Source organism: Callorhinus ursinus, unplaced genomic scaffold (genome assembly GCF_003265705.2).
Source record: "Callorhinus ursinus isolate GAN/ISIS: 27379988/994484 unplaced genomic scaffold, GSC_fseal_2.0 scaffold6, whole genome shotgun sequence".
In the NCBI taxonomy this organism is placed as follows: domain Eukaryota; kingdom Metazoa; phylum Chordata; class Mammalia; order Carnivora; family Otariidae; genus Callorhinus; species Callorhinus ursinus.
This window is the reverse complement of record NW_027397068.1, coordinates 58,232,895-58,253,517: the sequence shown is the minus strand read 5'-3', so window position 1 is coordinate 58,253,517 and position 20,623 is coordinate 58,232,895. Positions and strand designations below refer to the sequence as shown.

General features: G+C 38.6%; 1 protein-coding gene across 5 annotated transcripts in view; it reads right to left on the bottom strand.

Moving 5' to 3' along the window:
* AIG1 (androgen induced 1) overlaps positions 1-20,210 on the bottom strand; it is a 254,629-nt gene extending 234,419 nt beyond the window's left edge. For 2 of the 5 annotated variants that reach the window (XM_073894023.1, XM_073894022.1), the window contains exon 1: positions 19,872-20,135. In XM_073894023.1, coding sequence (XP_073750124.1) covers positions 19,872-20,012 — 141 coding nt within the window. In that variant the 5' untranslated portion in view covers positions 20,013-20,135. Of the gene's footprint in view, positions 1-19,373; positions 19,741-19,871 lie in introns of those variants that run through there. The other 3 variants (XM_073894024.1, XM_073894025.1, XM_025866167.2) reach the window with 3 other exon arrangements.
* Positions 20,211-20,623: the final 413 nt, after the last annotated feature.

The following is a 20,623-nucleotide window of genomic DNA, read 5'->3' as shown; positions in this document are numbered from 1 at the left end:
ATATATATATATATATATATATATATATATATATATATATATTCAGAGGTCTTTAGAACTACAAAGTGCCCCATTGAGACAAAGGACCACTGTCCTTCTGCACAGATGGCATCCTCGGGATGGAAAGAGGGGTCCTCATGAAGAAAAGGATCTTTCCACTAAAATGAGGTAAGATGGAAGCACCACCTCAGAATTAAAAGAAAGGCCAGAGTCCTTCACTTACTACTGTGAAGGGATTAGAGGAATATGTGGCTAAGGCCTTTATATAATAGGGCTATAAGCACTTCAACTTTTCAATGTTTCTATTTTTTTATTTTAATGCCTCACTGTTTCCATAGTATTGAATGATAAACTGTAAAACCCTTAAAAAAAAAAAAAAGTCATCCTAAGGAGGCACTAGAAAGGTAACGGAGAGGATTCTCAGAAACCAGCATAGACAGACTCTTAGCTCTGCATTCGCGTATCACATGGCTTCTGGGGAACACCTCTGGGGTTGATCAAAATAAAAACAGAAATATCCTTCCATCATCCCCAGCATTCCCAGCAGCAGCTGCTGCAGCAAATCAGAAATATTGTCAAATCCTTCCATTTAGGGCAGAAAAATCAAGGCAAAAATATTTTGATGGGCAAGTATTTTTCACTCATAAGAATCCTGGCTAGTGACCAAACCTCTTCCAAGGTCCTAGTAATTCTCCTTTAGTGAAGAATTTTGGGTTAGAACTTATCAGGAAAAAGGACATTCAGTAGCTCATTTTAGAAAACATCTATATTTATCACATCTGCCCTGTCAATGCTATAAATGAAACCTCAATGAGCTAAAACAGTGGATTTCTAAATAAAGCCATATACTTCACCAGGCAAAGGCAGAATGGGTATATAGATTCCACCAAGCAGTGTGGTTATTTATGTGGGTGGACTTAATGTAGCTAATCAATGTTACCTTAGAATCCAACAATGATGGTTAGGAGTAGAGTTCTGAATCGCTCATAAGATCTGGTAGGTTTCTCTCCCTATACTTCCACATTGTTTTGTGAGTGTTTGGGCCTGACACCCTCCTTAGACTGCAACATTTCTGAAGGCAGGACTGTATATTACTTGTCACTGTATTACCATAATCTAGCATAGTGGTACAGAGTAGATATTCAGAAAGAGTTTGTTGAGTAAACAAGTCAACTAATAAAACTGGCTATTTTTCATTGCCTTCATGTTGATTTTAAACATATAATCCAGTGACACTTTCCAAAAGAACAGATTCACTGATAATGGCCTAAGATACATATGTATGCTAGATATTTGTGCCTCATATATACACAAATTTTCAGGAATCTGGCATAATATATATATAAAAAAATAACATGGCAATCCGATGAATGGAGTTTTATTTTGTTTTTTCTTTCTTTAGTTTTGGCTTTGATGAAAAACTAAATGACTACTTTGACATGTCTACATCTGTCTCATATGCTTGTAACTAACCCTTGTATTTTATTAAGTCAGATATCTCTTAACTAGAATAAAAAATAAAGCTGTATGATGGTGATGAAAAATATTACCAGCCATTGTTATTTTATCTAGGACACTTATATTCACGGTTCAGAATGTTAAAATGAATGCAACAATGAAAAACTAACACAATCTCCCATTGAGTGTGTTGTGTCTACAGTCTTTAAAAAACACCTGGAGTCCTGAAAGGATGACATTTCCATGGAACATCTCCTGGATGTTTTAAGTCATTCTTCTGACTGAAAATGTTTCCCAGACGTTAACTCAGGAGTCACAGTAGATGGTTTCTATGGTGATTACGCCTGACAAGCCTTTCTGGACTCCATCTTTCCAATTTTCAGGGCCTTACCCCTCATGCTGTCCTCCACCAGTCTCCAGCCTCTGCAGATCTGTACCTGCTCCAAGCTCTATTCTAGAAGGAATTCATTCCCTTAAGTATGATCTTCCTCTCCCCACCCTTCCAACTCAATCCTCTTTCTTCTAACCAATAATTCCCCAGAAATTAGGCTAAGATGGTGGAAGGCAAACAATGTGATTACCTACTTAGAGTAATTCACACAGTGGTGTGAATAATTGATATGTACCACTCTTTCAGGCTACTTGTACTTTAACTGATGGAATGTTCTCTCCAGGATTATTTTGATCATTGGGTTCAGTGATCTCCCAGATGCCTCTGCAAGTGCCATCTCACTATCACATTTTTTCACCTTACTCCCCTAAAATAGAAATTTAAAGAATAAAAGCCAGCAATGTGACATCTCATTTTTATCAACTTACCTATACCTGCTACTCAAAGCAGTTTAACATAAGTATAAGTAAAAAGAGTTTGTAAGAAAAATCAAAGCTTCTCAGATATGCATACAAAGATGATACAAAATAAAATTCAAACTTTTTTAACAGTGAGCTTGAATTAATTATTTAAGGCAATAAACTTTAAGTATGACTACACTGTTCTAGTCTCCACTAGCATCTTGTAAAATCTTCATCGGGTGTGTGTGTGTGTGTGTGTGTGTGTGTGTGTGTGTGTGTGTGTGTGTATTATCTCACTTGCCTTTTAAAACAAAGGGAATAAAGATAGATCAGAATATTAAGAGAGCACCTTTAAAACTGGGTAGCTTTAACTAACACAGTTTCATTAATATGGACTCCTATTATTTCCTAAAGTAAATGAATGCTTTTTTATTTTGTAGATTAAAGTTATGGCCAAATGTCAGTTTCTTCTGTTTCTGCGCTCCTTATAAAAATAATTGATAGCATTTTCTATCCAAATCATATTGAGACAAAATGCTGAAGTCAAAAGAATAATTTTAATGAAAACAAACCCCAACCATCTCTGAGACTGAAGTAAATAACCTGGGGCAATGAGTAGTGCTTGGAGTTCTCTAAGAGCAAAGGGAAGGCCTCCTCATGTAAATCTTACGGTTCAGAGGATCCACTTGGCAGTTGATATTGGAAGAATAGAAAATACTAGCATAAGCAGAGACAAAAACTAAGCTAGCGTAGTCAATGGGTGGCATCAGGGCACATGAGATATATCCATGTGTTTGAAGGTTTCAACAATGCTGACTGAAGCTATTAAAAAAGGTAAATACATTTTAAAATCAGTATTGACACCACAGGCAAACAAACACAACTGTACTTGAATGGAATTCAACTTTGGCTGAATTCTCTTAAAAAGGTGGTCACAGGTCTGCCATTAACACACATGTTTTGGTTTGGCACCAGGCCTCCCAAACAACAGAGCAGGTGAATTCCACAAATACACATTTCTATCGTTCTGTCAATTAGACAGTAACATTTACATATCACCCTTCCAATTCCTAATTGTCTAATCAGTTGCAAGACCAAATTACACAGCACTCAGGGCAATATAAAACACAGGCATGTAAACAGTATCACAATGGCTCATTGTACTGTCAGATTCACCCTCCTTAGACATGCTATTTCTATTTGGACAAAGAAAGCTTCCATAATGATACCATTTTTATAAAGGCCCTAACCAAAACTAACCAACACAATATATTGCTTAGTAGTTCGTGCTGTTTTTTTAAAAAGGGGAATGATAAACACAAAAATCAGGATGGCAGCTAGGTCTAGGTAGAAGGCAGAAATATAGGATAGGAAAGGAACATGATATGGAAAGCAACAGTAGTAATAAGCCCAATTTTATAATTATACCTAATAACTTGTGCACCAGTCTATTATCCTGTTTTATGTTTATCATTTGTCTCATGACCGATTTTTGAAAAGGTTTTGTCTTGTTTAGAATGTGGAGCACTCTATGCAATATAGCATAGCAAGCCTGGCTTATGCAGAGAGAGTACCAATATTTATTGTTAGTTTGACATCCCTTTGAAAGCCTCTTTGATCTTTGCAATATTACTGGCTAAAAGGCTTGTGAAGTTTTCTTCCGTAGCAGCACCATATAAAAAGAGCTAATGATGCATTTTTGCGTTGATATTTCATATTTGTTTTTTTCAAAAGTAAGACCTTTTTTTTTTAGATTTTATTTATTTATCTTAGAGAGAGAGAGAGAGAGAGAGTGCAAGTGGGGAGAGGAGCAGAGGGAGAGAATCTCAAGCCAACTCCATGCTGAGACCCTGAGATCATGACCTGAACCAAAATCAAGTTGGACACTTAGTCGACTAAGCCACCCAGGTCTCCCCAAAAAAGTAAGACTTTCAAAAGCAGTTTTAGGTTCACAGCAAAATCGAGGGATGGTACAGAGATTTCCCACACACCCCCGCCCCTCCTTCACAGCCTCCTCCTTCATCAATGTCCCCCTGCCAAAGCAGTGCATTTGTTACAATCGATGAACTTACATTGACATGTCATCATCACCCAAAGTCCATAACTTACCTTAGAGTCCACTCTTGGTATTGTATGTTCTATTGGTCTGAACAGATGTATAATGACATATATCTACCATTATGGTATCACATAGAGTATTTTCACTGCCCTAAAAGTCCTCTATGCTTTGCCTATTCATCCCTCCTCCTACCAACTCCTGGCAACCAATGATGTTTTTATTGTATCTATAGTTTTACCTTTTCCAGAATGTCATATGTTGGAGTCATACTGTATGCAGCCCTTTCTGATTGGCTTCTTTCATTTAATAATATGCATTTAGGAGGTGCCTGGGTGGCTCAGTCGTTAAGCGTCTGCCTTCGGCTAGGGTCACGATCCCAGGGTCCTGGGATCGAGCCCCGCATTGGGCTCCCTGCTCTGCAGGAAGCCTGCTTCTCCCTCTCCCACTCCCCCTGCTTGTGTTCCCTCTCTCGCTGTGTCTCTGTCAAGTAAATAAATAAAATTAAAAAATAATAATATGCTCTTAAAATTCCTCATGTCTTGATAGCTAATTTTTTTAGTGGTGAATAATATTCCACTGTCTGATGTACCATGGTTTATTTATTCGTTCACCTACCGAAGGACATCTTCGTTGTTTCCAAGTTTTGGCAATTATAAATAAAGCCACTATAAATATCCATGTGCAGGTTCTTTTGTGGACATAAGTTTTCAATGACTTTGGTAAATACCAAGGAGCACGACTACTGGATCATATGGTATGAGCATATTTAGTTTTGTAAGAAACAGCCAAACTCTCTTCCAAAGTGGCCTCACCTTTTCCAGCAATGAATGAGAGTTCCTGTTTCTCCACATCCTTGCCAGCATTTGGTGTTGTCAGTGTTCCAGATTTTGGCCATGCTAGTAGGCATGTAGTGGTAGCTCACTGTTGTTTTGATTTTTATTTCCCGATGATATATGATGTGGGGAGTCTTTTCATATGCTTATTTGTCATCTGCATATTTTCTCTGGTGAGGCGTCTGTTAAGGACTTTCGCCTATTTTTTAATCAGATTGTTTTCTTACTGTTGAGGTTTAAGAGTTCTTTGTACATTTTGGATAGCAGTGCTTTATCAGACATGCCTTTTGCAAATATTTTCTCCCCATCTGTGGCTTGTCTTCTCTTTTTCTTATCTTTTGCAGAGCAGAAGTTTTTCATTTTAATGCAGTCCAGCTTATCAATGATTTCTTTCATGGATCATACCTTTGGTGTAGAATCTAAAGTCATCACCATACCCAAAGTCATCTAGGTTTTCTCCTATATTATCTTCTAGGAGTTTTATAGTTTGGCATTTTGCATTTAAGTCTTGATCCATTTGAGTTAATTTTTGTTAAGGGTGTAAGGTCTGTGTCTAGATTCATTTTTTGCCTGTGGATGTCCAGCTCCAGCAAAGACTATCTTTGCTCCTTTGTCAAAGATCAGTTGTCTGAATTTACTTGTGTCTATTGCCAGTCTCTCCTATTCTGTTCCATCGATCCATTTATCTGTTCTTTTGCCAATACCACACAGGCTGGAGTAAGTCTTGAAGAGTATCAGTAGTATCAGTCCTTCAGTCTCTGTTGGCTACTCTTGATCTTTTGCCTCTCGATATGAACTTTAGAATCAGTATGTTGATTCCCACAAAATAACTTGCTAGGTTTCTGACTGGGATAAGATTGAATCTAAAGATCAAGTGAGGAAGAACTGACATCTTGACAGTATTGAGCCTTTCTATTTATAAATATAGAATATCTCTCCATTTATTCAGTTCTTTGGTTTTGCTCATCAGAGATTTGTAGTTTTCCTGTACTTATTATGTTAGGTTTATACCTAAGTATTTCATTCTTGGGGGTCCTAATGTAAATGGTATTGTGTTTTTAATTTCCAATTCCATTTGTTCTTTACTGGCATATAGGAAAGTAAGCATATCCTGCAATCTTGCTATAATCACTTATCAGTTCCAGTGGCACTTTTTGGTCAATTCTTTCAATTTTTCTATATAATATTACCACTTTCTAATTCAAAAACAAATATGGACATCTTTAGCAGAATAAAAAAATGTGTGGTTACCCCCCAAACGGTAGGTAAAAAATGCTTTTTTAAAAAAAATCAAAAACCTTTTGATAAAATTTATCCAAGACTTAAAACTGATTGGATTCTTTTTTTTTTTTTTTGGTATTATGTGCTTTGGCGAATATGAAACTTACTCTCTGATTTTCACAATTTCTCACACAAAGGGATATTAGTTGATCATTTTCATCACATAATCATTATAGCAGCTGCCCAGGTAGGTTGAAAATCTCAAGGGCCAGATGTGGTTGCCAAATTGTTTACATTTTCAAGTCCATTTTGAATAAATGAGATGTCCTTTGGGAAAACCCATAGAAAATACAAATCAAAATTCAATTAACCCATACAAACAGTGCACTCTGGATGTGTCCAACACCACAGTCCTAGATGATGGTGCTATTTACTGAGACAGAAAACACTGAGGTAAAATAGGAGGTGGGAGGGTTTAATCAGAATTACATATATTCTACATAAATAAGATTAAAGGCAAAAAGGGATACTGTAGTTGATGATTTCGAGGGTGTGCTTATATCAGATCACAGAACCTATGCTAAAAAAAATGAGGGGACATAGGACTGGGAGAGATGCTGCGGCAGGATATTTGAGTAAATCTCCCACTATAAAATAACACAGCAAGCCCCGTTTCAGCAAAAAGCAAGGAAGATTTCATCAACAGGTATTCTTCTAGGAAAAAAAAAAAATCTTATTTTCCTTTATGATTTAGATCTTCTGGTACAGTGCTGCTCCCTTTCTATTTGTGCCAAAGGTCACTAATGACAATTTTTTAAATGTCAAATTAGGTCACATCATAATGGCTTTCTGTGGCAAACACAAATCGGCTCAGATATGTTGAGTACAGTCAAATTATGAGTGTAACTGATGTTAATATATGGAAAAAGCTTAAATATTATTAGAAAATGTTCATTTTAAATTATAATGCTCGATTGCCCTCCAGTAAAAATGTAAAGTAAACATAAAGCAATTGCCAATTATATTACAGTCCCTATGATATGTTCCTATTTACTTCTAACTTATATTCGATAGAGAGCCATGTTTCGATTGAAAGATATCTTTTTTCTTTTTTAACTTATTTTTTCAAAGATAGAGAAGTCATTAAGAAAACTGCTTATCAGTTATTGTCATGTAGTATGGATTGACCATATCAGCATAGCACTCTGGTAGCATAAACATAAATGAAATCTTAATCCAAGGAAATTCATACTGTGAGGTATTTTATGTTATTTGAAATCACAATTTAAGAGCAAAGAGGGGAGCAGTCTGATTGGATGAGGTCTTTACAACATCTTATTCATTCTCCTTCAAGATAGGACTAAATAAGACTGGAACTGACCTTTGAGGCTGACTAATGATAAAAGCATTGTAATGGTTTAGAAAAGATAATTTAGCCAGTTTAGGCATAATAATTTATATTCATCCATGTAAACTGCAATGGAAGCAGCAAAAACCAACACTGCTCAGCACTGTACTTACAGTTACCAGTTATAAAAAATTATCACGTTCTCAAAGTATATCTCTGCTATGAAATATTTGGTCTTATTAGGTCTGTGTAGAATTTTGAAAGCTTCCATGTAAATAACCTCCGATCTACTGAGAAAGCATTTCCCCCGACTTATAGGTTGGTCTCTGTCACACTCAAGTAATGGAGCACATGAAAAAGAAATTCTGAATCCCAGAGTACAGCACTACTGACAGGTCTCTTATTAGCAGGAGGCTCCAACACTTTGTTTGTATATAAGATATCTTCCAGAATGCAATGTACTTCTGCTAGTTTTCTTCCTACTTCCTTCCTGCCCTCTTGTTTTCTGGGTTTTACCGAAACCAGTCAGACAACACTTTGGCTGCCTTCCAGATCTACCCCCTGGAATAAAAAATAAGTGTTTCCAGATACTTTATCCCTGAATCAGAAATAAGAGCTTCAGAACCATCATGTTTTTGTGTGTTTTTTTTTTTTTTAAGATTTATTTATTTTAGAGAGAGAGCACATGCACGTGCATACGTAAGCCAGGGAAGGGGCAGAGAGAGAGGGAGAGAATCTCCAGCAGACTCCACTGAGCATGGAGCCTGGGGAGGGGCTCTATCCTGCAACTCTGAAATCATGATCTGAGCCGAAAATGGATGCTCAACTGAGTGAGTCACCTAGGTGCCCTGAGATCATCTCAGCTTTTAGACCAGGAGATATGGGGGGCTATCAATTACATATTTGAAAACAACTTCACTAGTCCTGGATTTCATGGACTGTTCTCTCAGATTCTGGAGAATACATCTGGCTATAAATTCTAAACTTTTGACATTACTGTGAATGTTCATCACACACACACACACACATACACACACACACACACACACACACATATACACAAATGTATTTCTGTCATCCCCAACTTTCAGATGAAGAAACTAAGGCACAAAGCAGAGATTTTACTCCAGAGCCTGTGTACTTATCATTGAACTCTCTATCCTTTCTGAACACTATACTTAGTGACACAATTACTTTCATCCTAAAATGACCAGAGTCCTCTTGAATCATGGTTCTTGTCTCTGGTTACAGGTATATATGTAAGAATTATAATAATAACAGATAACATTTATTAAGTATTTGATACATGCCAGGCACTGGATTATATGATTATCTCATTTAATCCTCACAACTATATGTGATAGATACTATTATTATGCCCATTCAACAAATGAAAAAAATCAGGCCTTAGAGAAGATAATAAATTTACCCAAAGTCAGATAGCTGGTAGATGAAAAGGCTGGGATTCAAATTCAATCTGACTCCTGAACCTAAAGCTCATCTCTTACACTACAAAGCCTTATGTAATAGGTATATAATGTGTTGTATATAGTTCTCCAATAAATTGAAAGTATATTTTAGTAAAAGTTACATGTTAAGAATTATTTTATATATTCAACTATAAAATAAATATCTTGTGAAATATAAATGTTCTTTCATCATATACAAATACTTGCAAATTAGCCAGAGACTTCTGAATGTATTTGTGGTAGGAGATTTAAATTCAATAATTTTTCCTATATTCACCTTGGTAGATCTTTGTGCACTGCATGAAGAGGTTTTCTGACCCTATAACTTCTTATCGGGTTTAAACAATGAGAAGTACTGGTAGATCAGACAGAAGAAGAAAAGAAAACGTGGGGGGTATTTGTTTTGCTTACTCATTTCCTGAAGGGTCCCACCATGCTGCAAGAGCACAAAAAGTCACTGCTCAGGCCTAGCAGGGATCGCTTGCCCCCATTACTAGCCTACAAGTTTTGTATTGTAGCTTGTGCCTTCTCTATGCCCTGCCCACCCTTGTAAATCATTCTGTCACTAAACTCACTCAAACTACCCAATTTAAGTGCCATCTTTCTTCTCTGGACAAGACAGAGGCTGACACAGAAGTGATCAGTTCTGGTATAGAACACATGCCTTCATATGTTAGAAGAGATAATCTATTTCTGCATTCTATATGCATTTGTAATGTTCCTATGTCTTTTTTTTTAAATAACAAAGATGTATCAATATAATTACAAAGAGAAGGATGTGTAATGTTACAGAAAACACACTTTCTTCAGACTCCTGATGTTGGCTTTTCAAACTGCATCTTGCAAATCACTGATGACTCAGCTAAACTACAACTTTTAATGCAAGATGAATGGAATGTACAAGCAAACCCAGATTATTGTGCAGAGAAAATTATTCTTGCTCACTTTAGCCATGTCAGTTCCACTCTAACTGGGATGCTCTGGACAACTGAAGATTCATGCTTGGCTCAAATATTGATGAGCCCAAACGAATTATGTCTAATACCATTGGTTTTTGTAAACATGGAGTCAAAGACACCTAAACACTTACATTTATGAGATATGTGAGGAAATATTTGCAGGGCATCTCCTGGACAGGACATTGTGAAGTTTAAGGACCTTGAGTGATCAGTGGAAGTATTTTTCTGTTCATAGTGTTAAGCTAGATTATAGAGAAATAAGTACTCCAAATATGGGAGAGTGTGTAAATTGATTGATTTAAAGTTAAGATAATCTCTCGAAGACTTTAATATAGCAATTCTGCCTCTAAGAATTTATCCAAAGAAAATAATCACAAACGTGTGTTAAGATTTATCTATTCATATGTTCACCAAGACAATCAATACAAGCATCTATATGAAGGAATATGCAGTCATTAAAAATGACATTATGGAAGAATGTATAATGGCAGAGGCAAATGTTTACAAAATATGCTAGGTGGAAAAAGAACAGATATTAAAATTACATGTAAGCTACTTTTGGTACCAGCCAAAATGGTGAAAACTGACTATAGCCTATCACTCTCACTAATTACAACTAAAAACTCGGAAAAGAATGCAACTGCATTCTTCAATATTTATGCCTGAGAAATAAAATCTTATGTTCACACAAAAATATGTACATGAATGTTCATAGCAGCTTTATTCACAATAGCTCAAAAATGGAAACAATCCAGATGTCCTTTAATGGGTGACTAGTTAAACTGTGATACACCTCATACCATGAAATACTATTCAGCAATAAAAAGGAACAAACTATTGACACATGTACAACTTGGGTGAATCTCCACAGAATTATTCTGAGTCAAAAAAGCCAATTCTAAAAAGTCATATGTACATCATTTCATTTATATAAGATTCTTGAAATGACAAAAATCATAGAAAGAGGTAATGAATTAATGGTTGCCAGCAATCGGTAATGGGGTAGAGGGAGAAAGTGGGTATGGCCATAAAAGTGCTACATGAGGGGTCCTTGCAGGGGGTTCCGTACCTTGACTGTTTAAATGTCAATATCCTGGTTGTGATATACTACAGTTGTGTAAGATGTCACTATTGGGGGAAACTGAGTAAAGCCTACACAGATCTCTCTGTGTTATTTCTTACAACTGATATCAATCTACAATTGTCTCAATAAAAATGCCAATTATATATAAAAGATTTACTTGCCATTTGTAACAACACGGATGGACCTAGAGGGTATTGTGCTAAGTGAAATAAGTCAGTCAGAAAAAGACGAAAACCACATGATTTCACTCATATGTGGAATTTAAGAACCAAACGAACAAACCGAGAAAAAAAAAAAAAAAGAGAGAGAGATAAACCTACTCTTAAATATAGAGAACAAACTGGTGGTTTCTAGAGGGGAGGCGGGGCAGGGGATGGGAAAACATAATAAGGAGGATCAAGAGTACACTTATCTTGGGCACCTGGGTGGCTCCGTCGGTTAAGCATCTGCCTTCAGCTCAGGTCATGATCCCAGCGTCCTGGGGTCAAGTCCTGCATTAGGCTCCCTGCTCAGCAGGGAGTCTGCTTTTCCTTCTCCCTCTGCCCCCACCCCACCTCGTGCCCTCTCTCTCTCTCAAATAAATAAGTAAAATCTTTAAAAAAAAAACAAACCAAAAAACCAAAAACAAGAGCTGGAATCATTAAAATAGAAGACCGACAATGCTACACACTAATGAGGACACAGAGCAACTGGAACTCTCATGGATTGCTAATGGCAACGCAACATGGCACATCCACTCGAAAATAGTTTGGTGGTCTCTATCAAGTCAAACACATACTTGCCATATAACCAAACAATTCCACTCCTGGGTACCTACTCAAAAAATTGAAAACTCATGTTCATACAAAAACTTGTATGTAAGTGTTTATAGCAGCTTTTTTCATAATCACCTCAAACTAGAAAAAACTCAAATGCATATTAACTTATGAATGGATTAACCAAGTGGTACATCAATACCATGGAATATTACTCAACAATAAAATTGAACAAACCATCAATATACACAACATGGAGGAATCTAAAATGTACTGTGCTAAATGGAAAGCACCAGACTCAAAGGCTACTATGGTATGTCTTATATATATTTGCTAGAAAAGTAAAACTATAGGAATAGGGAACAAATCTGTGGTTCCAGGGAAGGATTTAACTGTAAGGGGTCAGCATAAAAGAGTATTTTTATGTGATTGTGGTGGTGGCTACATGATTCTGTGCATCTGTCAAAAATCACTGAACCGTACACCAAAAAGTGAATTTTGGTGTATGTTAATTTAAAAAATAAATGTATACAAACCATACGTATACACTGAACTTATATTTTAAAGGAAAATATATATATGGCTCAAGGCAAATACCAAAATACTAACGTTGGTATCTGAGTGATAAATATTTTTCTCTATAATTTAAAAATAATTTTTTGCAAAGAATGTAATTTTTTGTTTAATCTGACTATATATGTGCACACACATATATACATATACATATATTTCTGCGGTCTGATTCTCTATGTATGTTTCTGTGTATATACAAAACTCTGAAATAAATACCATCTTGGGGTGGCTGGGTGGCTCAGTTGGTTAGGCATCCAACTCTTGGTTTCAGCTCAGGTCATGATCTTGGGGTTGTAGGATCAAGCCCTGCATCGGACTCTGTGTTCAGCAAGGAGTCTGCTCGAGATTCTCCCTCTCCCTCCGCCCCTCCCCAGCTTGTCCTCTTTCTCTCTCAAATAAATAAATCTTTTTAAAAATAAAAATAAATAGGGGTGCCCGGATGGCTCCGTTGTTAAGCGTCTGCCTTTGGCTTAGGTCGTGATCCCGGGGTCCTGGGATCGAGCCCTGCATCGGGCTCCCTGCTCGGCGGGAAGCCTGCTTCTCCCTCTCCCACTCCCCCTGCTTGTGTTCCCTCTCTCGCTGTGTCTCTCTCTGTCAAATAAATAAATAAAATCTTTAAAAAAAATTTTTTTTTAATTTAAAAATAAATAAATAAATACCATCTTGAAGCACTAAAATACTAAGACACACAGAAAATCAGGGATCATTGAAATGGAATATACTTTCTTCCCTATGGCTTTCTGTATTGTACAAATTTTCTATAGTTCTATGTGTTGTTTTTGATATTAAAATTTTAAATTATAACACAGCCTGACAGGTCTAAATATAAGTCAATACAAAGGGGCTAGACCATTGTCTGACTTTTTAGAATTCCATGTTTCCAAAGCCCTGTATATGAACACATCCATTTTCTCAAGCTTCAGAATGGTAGTAATTCTTGCCACATTGCAAATTCAAGCAATTTCTCTGGTTATTCTTGATTAGCATGTCTTGATCTAGCTTATCAAAGCTACCTTCCACATCTTGCTGCACTCCACAATGGATCCCATCACGGGGTCTTTCACATTCAGAGTTCTCTGTGCTCACTATACCTGGCAGGACTACCCTGCAGGTGAGAAATGGGCCCTTTAACTGTCTAGCCACAGGTTGCCAGACACAAAACAAAGCTATGTTGTTATGGAATCTGAAGCAGTAAGATTTTTCCAAATATGCTTGGATCACAGGAACATCTGATTCAATATGGAAAATTGTACTATTGTTCACACTTCCACAGAAACATATGACATTTTAGGGGAACACAGAGAAACAAATGAAAACCCTCAAGAGCAGCTACCAATTTTGCTAAATGTTATACCAGACATGGAGGATGGCAGGGATGGGGAAAAAAGTGACCTCAGCTGGTGGTCAGATGACTTTCTGTAATTTCAATAACATTTGCAACTAAGAAAGGGAATGGGTGATTATATCATCAACTATTTCCCCCACTCGGACAAAACCAGGCCCCTATTTTATGTCTAATCCAAAAGAAACACTTTCAAAGAGGGTCAAGAGGATTCTATGTGAAGTATTATACTCATAATTCTTCCCTTGGGTTAGAAAAAAGCATTATTTCATCCTTAATGTTTATGTGCACATTTTAGGGTCAAGTCTAATTCAACTGGAAAAAAAAATGTGCAGTTTCACCCTCTTTGTAGGATATCCAAACAAAACAAAACAAACAAACAAAAAACCCACCTAATTTTGTTCAGCATACTCAATGAACTACTGGCCTTCACATGACTGGCAAAACAAAATACCATAGTTACATAATGATACACAGAATCTCTTCTCAAGATATTTTATTTCCTATTTAAAATTAAGCCATGAACTAGAGTCAAGAATATTTTATTACAAGTACATAAGTAAATATAAGACAAACTTAAATGCTTTCGTTAGTATACTTATGCAATTTATTCTTTTTAACATTTTTTTTAAATGTCAAAAATTCTTAGCATGTCTAAAAGCAAAAAAAAGAAAGAAAGAAAGAAAAAGTATCCCCTAGGTATACTTGACCATTTCCTGCCCTTTGAACACCCCAAGCTTTTCAACATCTGAGCCCTTATTTATCTTGCTCCCTCTGTGATTTTCTTAAATTCTTTTGCAATAAGGATTTAGATAACAAAAATAAATACCTAGATTGTATTACTTTAGGCCTTTACAAAAATGCCTTCACCCAGTCAAAATATAAGACCATGATTTGGCTTTCATAAAAATCACGATGAAAGAAACATCAGTTTTAAGAATATTTCTATATATTCTGCTAAAAATCAATCAAAGGCATTATCTACAATGTTACCCAATGTCCTTTATATGACAGTCTGAGGGATAAATAACCTTGAAAAGTCAGTGCCTGGAAAGAACCACTCTATTTTTCCTGACAAATTGCTACTCTTCCTTTAGTCCATTGCTAAGGACAATGCAGTCAAATATGTATTCTTTTTTTGCCTTGGTTGCCCTGAAGATTAACTAAATTTCTTTTTCAATTGCAATAAATAACCCCTCCCTGGTGCCTAATACATATAACTCTCTTTTACTTTAAAGTTGTAATTTTTTACAACGTATTTTTAATTATGCCACAGTAAAAGTCACCTTAAATATGTTTCAAAATATGTTTAAATATGCTTTAAATACAGTGGGCAGAATTAATACTGAGGCTGCATCCTATAGGCTAGTCCATGTTAAGTTACAAAACAAAACCAGTGTGGCCTAGCCCAGAATTTACCAAACCAGAACATGCCAAGCAGTCATGTAATACTTACTGGAAGTGTGGATTCTGTTCAGAAGGTCTGGAGGGGAGCCCGAGTTTCCACAGTTCTAACAGGCTCCCAGATAAGGTCACTGCTATTGGCCCTCAGACCACACTTGGAGGACGTGGGGTCTAAACAGTGCGCTGCCCACGCGTGAAGGAAAAGTCAGTACAAGACAATGAATAGGATGGAGCCCTAAGACACTAGAACCCTCCCAATGGTGAACACTCCGAATCAGAGCAAATGGGACAGCCTATTTCTGTATCAATCTTTAAAAATCAAAAGGTCTCAAATTCAATATCAATATTGATTTAATTTTTTACATAACAACTGTCCAGCTCATGTTTTTCAAAGAAGTTGATTCTGACTCATGTGTTAGACATTGTACCATACACATCTAAAGAAAATTTTGGTTGGTATGTTTCAAAAATCCCTATTATTCTGAATATTTTAGGAGGGAATAGGACAAGAAAACTCACTGAATATTTGGAAAAAGTTTCCATTTATTCAAATGTTTACTAAACACCTATTACACTCCAGCACTACTTTGAGGTCTCAACATACAAATGCCTTTTTCTTTTCTTTATTCTGGTTTTATTCCGATTCTTCATTTTTACTATCTTTAGGAGCAATTACTGTATAACTTAGGGAATTAACCTTTAATCAGCAAATGAGTGAATGAATCTGCATCATTTCAAGAAAATTCATCAGCTGCGATACTGACTAAGGAGATATTAAACATTAGTTCATTTAGATTTTCTGTCTTTCTAGCTTATTTCTAGTTAAGAGAGTATTCCTTCTCCTGACATGGCCTATTGCATAACGATAGATTCTAAAATACTTCACAGTAAAGAAAAGACCTAGTTTTTCCTATGTTGTTCAGTTTTTATAGATCCTCATAGTGCCCATTGTTGTCTCCTCTGCATAGTTTCATGGATGCAGTAGGCAAAAACCTTTATTTTGGTTAAAGCTAAAGCTAAAATTAACCAGTTATCTAATACACATAAAGAACTAGCTGAGTCACTGCATAAGTACAACAACATTTAAGTTTTTTTCTGGGTCAGAGGATTTAAAACCAACTGTACTAGTTTTCTATTGCTGCTATAACAAATTACCATACATTCAGTGTCTTAAACAGCACAAATTTGTGCTGTTTATAGTTCTGGAGGTCAGAAGTCCAAAATGGGTCTCACTGGGCTAAAATCGAGGTGTCAGCAGGACTTGGTTTCTTCTCAAGGCTCTAGAGAAGAACTTACTGCCTGTTCTTTCTGGCTTCTACACACCTCCTACATTCCTTGGCTCTTGGCTCCTTCCTCCACCTTCCAACCCAGCAATGTTGTGTCTCTCTTGTGACTTTTCTTCCACAGTCACATCTTCTTCCAATGGACTCTTCCCTTCTGCTTCCTTCCATTTTAAGAACCCCTGTGATTACATTGGGCCACATGGATAATCTGGGATAGCCTCCCTATTTTAAGGTCAGCTGACAAGCAACCTTAATTTCCTTTGCCATGTAACCTAACACCCTCTAAGGATTAAGATGTAGACATCTTTGAGGGCTCATTAGTCTGCCTACTGCACCAAGACAGGGTTCCATTTCTATTTACTAACTTGAATTTTCATAACACTTTAGTTCTCTTACAGTTTTTCAATGCTAGGAAAAGAAGTTCTTCGGGGAAGAACAGTGTAAGATTACTGATAGCAAAAACCTGTGTTTCAGTTTTTCACCATGAGCTCTGATGCTATTGGGATGACTCTAATACTCAATGAGCGATATGGATATTGCCAGAATGGCCACTGCCACAGAACCATTGGCTCCCGGATACATGTAGCCTGATACTCCCGACTTAGGTTCCGGTAAAATGATGCGGTAGAACATGGAATCAGACCACCAGGATAAGGTCCTGACTCTGCAATCCAAGTTGGCTAGAAAAAGGGCTTTCTCATTAAAGTTTTAGAAGCTAAAGCCTCCTCCAAAATTGCTCTAATGAGCTTAGAATCTTTAAAACTGTCCAAGGCACTAAGTAATAAAGTTCAGAGTTTGTTTTAAACATGGAAAAAAATGAAAAGTCAAATAGGTAAATTATAGTAGCCTAATTTTTTCATGCCATTACTAAGGACTGCGCAGGCGATTGTTTCAACAACAGTACAATGCGTAAGCCCTAAAGACTCTAAATCTCTAATCATTAAAAGAATAACACTTTGCATGAATGTTTTTATGAATACAGTCTAGACATACTTTCTCACAGGAACTCTTGATTAAAGATAATTATTATATTTCAATCAGAAGTCACAGAAAGTAAAAAGTCTGAATAACTGGCTGAAGGCCCTACACAAACCGAATCTAAATATGAAACAAACCAAATCAAGTTTGAACTTATGGCCTGAATTCTAGTAGATGGAAGTATATTTGTGGCGATTAAATATTTAAAACAGGCATGTCCAGTCATCAAGTGCTAAAATAGAAACTCTATGGCAGTTTCTGTAGAGTGAGATTGGCTCTACTGTGGTATCATGTCATACAAAGGTTATGAGAAGTATATTGTTTCTTGAGAACCTTGTTTCTTAACACACAGTAGGCAATGCCAATGTGAGAAGTAGTCATCTCTCACGGGTTAACTGATACCCTCAATTTCTACCCCTCTCACCTGCTGACCCCCTTCCTTGCGCCCTCCCCCCCAAACTGTACCTAATACAAAGGTGCTTCTGGGAACTATTCACAGTTCCCATGGCTCTGGTAGGGTCTCCAACAATACTTCAGCTCAGCACTGCTCCTTGGCAACACTGCAGCAGGCTAGCTTTAATGAGCTCTGATTAAGGAATGGGATAAGGTAGTGAACCAAGAGGAATTTTATTTGCATAGCCCCTAGAAGAATTCCGAAAATCTATGCACATATTTTTAAATAACATCTAAACATTTTTAACATAAGTTTAAACACTTGAAAAAGGAACATGATTTCGAATGCTCTAATACATATTTATCAGAACCTCAGGGCTGCAGATTTCACTCATTCAGTCTATGGAAAATGTCTGCTCTATCACATAATTTAATTGGCAGAGCCCATTCTCATTGCCAAGCCAATCAACCCAATAAGACTTCCTGTCAAAACAAGTCTGACTTCGTTTTTTCAGTCAAATGTGAAGATAGTCTTGGTGACAATCTGTATTCTGAATGCTAAAAGGAACAGATAAATACAGCACAGAGCCTTGTCATGTGCTCATCCCTCAGATGAATGAGGAAGAAGGAAGGAGAACTGGCAGGCATTATCCATGCTCAGAGGCAGATCGGTTTCAAGAAAGAGATGGAAGGTGAGGATCTAAAAATTGGAAACCCTTGAAACCCTCTATACCCTGGGAAGTCTTGGAGCCCAAAGGCATGTACATAGTTTGGAAACCGTTGAGAAAAAGCACTTCAATTCTTCTTTGAAAGTATCTAACATAAAACAAATATAAAGTGGTCTTTCTAAACAAAAAGCCCTCTGACTACATTTCTTTGAGGGATCCTAAGCCTTTGGAAATATCATGTTCTCTTCATCAAAACGGAGGGTCAACAATTAGAGATTATCATCTTGTTTATGCAGCCAGCCAACCTTGTGTATAATCTTGGATGGGTAGTTGTGGTGTCCCAGGATTTTCTTCCACATTTTCTCTAGTCCTTGGAACTCCTTGATTTGGTTCTAACCCTCCACCCATATTTGGTCATTGTTGCGTGTGTGTTTCACCCAGTCTAACTTAGTCACCTTTCCCCCTTAAGCTCCTGGATTTCACTCCATGTCATCATTGGGCCTTGCGCTCATATTCTGATGCTCTGGCCTTTTTTTAGTGCCAGAAGTAGATAAGCTTTTTTAAAAAAACGAAAACAACTGCAACTGCCAAGGCTATCCTGTTGTGCCAACAGAGCTGCTTATGCAAACTATTGAAAACTCTTAGGTGGAAATATAAGGAGTGTAAAGACATACTGGTAATGCATTTTGAAAACCTCTCCCCTAATGTTTCTGGGAGAAAGGTTAGAAGTAAATTACTGACAATGGGCAAGAAAACAGATGCAAAGAAGACAACTTTATTAGGTGCTTTCTCTTCTTCATGAGGATTTTGGTCCTTTCAGAGGAAGCTCCAAGTAATTCGACAATACCCAGTTTCCTTCAGTTGCTGCAATTGGATCCCACGGTGGGTGCTCTGGAAAGCACGCTGAGGGCGCACGGGTCTGAGGCCACTCACGATCAAGGTCGTCTGATCCATTTGTTAAGTTGAGACTCTTTCCGTGTCACGTCTTAGAAGCAGGTCTGTGTTCCCCTCCAAATAGCCCACCACCTGGCTGTGCCCACCTCCATTCGTGCCCCAGCTACCCTGTAACGGGTGGTTCAGAGGTGCTGCTACGGAGGCAGCCAGGCCTTTAGACGCAATCACTGAGGAAGAGGCGAGGACACCGGTGGAGGCTGGTAGGCGCGCGCGCGCACAGCCCGCGCACCCACCCACCCACCCACACACACCGACTCGGGGTGTAGGGCGGACGGGGGAGGGGAGCGGAAGGCCTTACCAGATCAATGAACGTCAGGAATTTCCAGCTCCCGCCGTAGGTCTGATGCGAGGGCATTTCGATGGCCTTGTAGTTGCACAGGATAGAGCAGTAGGACAGCAAGATCGCCACCCGCAGCACCTGGCACGGGACAAGCGCCATGTTCGCGAAAGGCCTGGCAGGCTGGAAAGCGGGGAGGGAGGGCTGGAGGCGCAGGGCGCGCGGGGGCGGGCGCCGGGGGTACACTGGCCGGCCGCAGGGCGGGGCGGGGCGGGGCGGGGCGGGGTCTGCGGCTGGCGCGCCCCGCGGGACCGGCGACCGAGAGCGCCCGGCGACCTGCGCGGGCGGGGGCGGCGTCGGCGGGCCCCAGCGGCGGCCGCGGACGGGCGGCGTGGCGTCAGCTCTTTCGTCATCTCCGTCATTCTGCTCCTGCGTTCGCAGGGCCCCCGGAGACCCGGCCGGGGCGCCCCCTAGGCGTCCTGTGGCTGGATGGGCGGCCTCCGAGTGCGAACACCGCCGGCGAAGCGCGCGGCATCTGCAGGGCAGAGAGGGAGCGCGGGGCCGGCGGGAGGGCGGGAAACCTGCCCTGACGGAGGGGACCCCAGTGGGGACAAACGTCGCAGCCGGAGGGGTTGCGGCGGAGGTGGTTCCTGCTGGCCAAGGCGGGTGCTACGTGCGGAGGGACCGGTGGAAGCCTGCACGTGGGCTGTAAACCCGCGCGCCTGGGGCTTCCGAGGGTCTCTTTATTTTGAACGCAACTGGATTTTTACTGA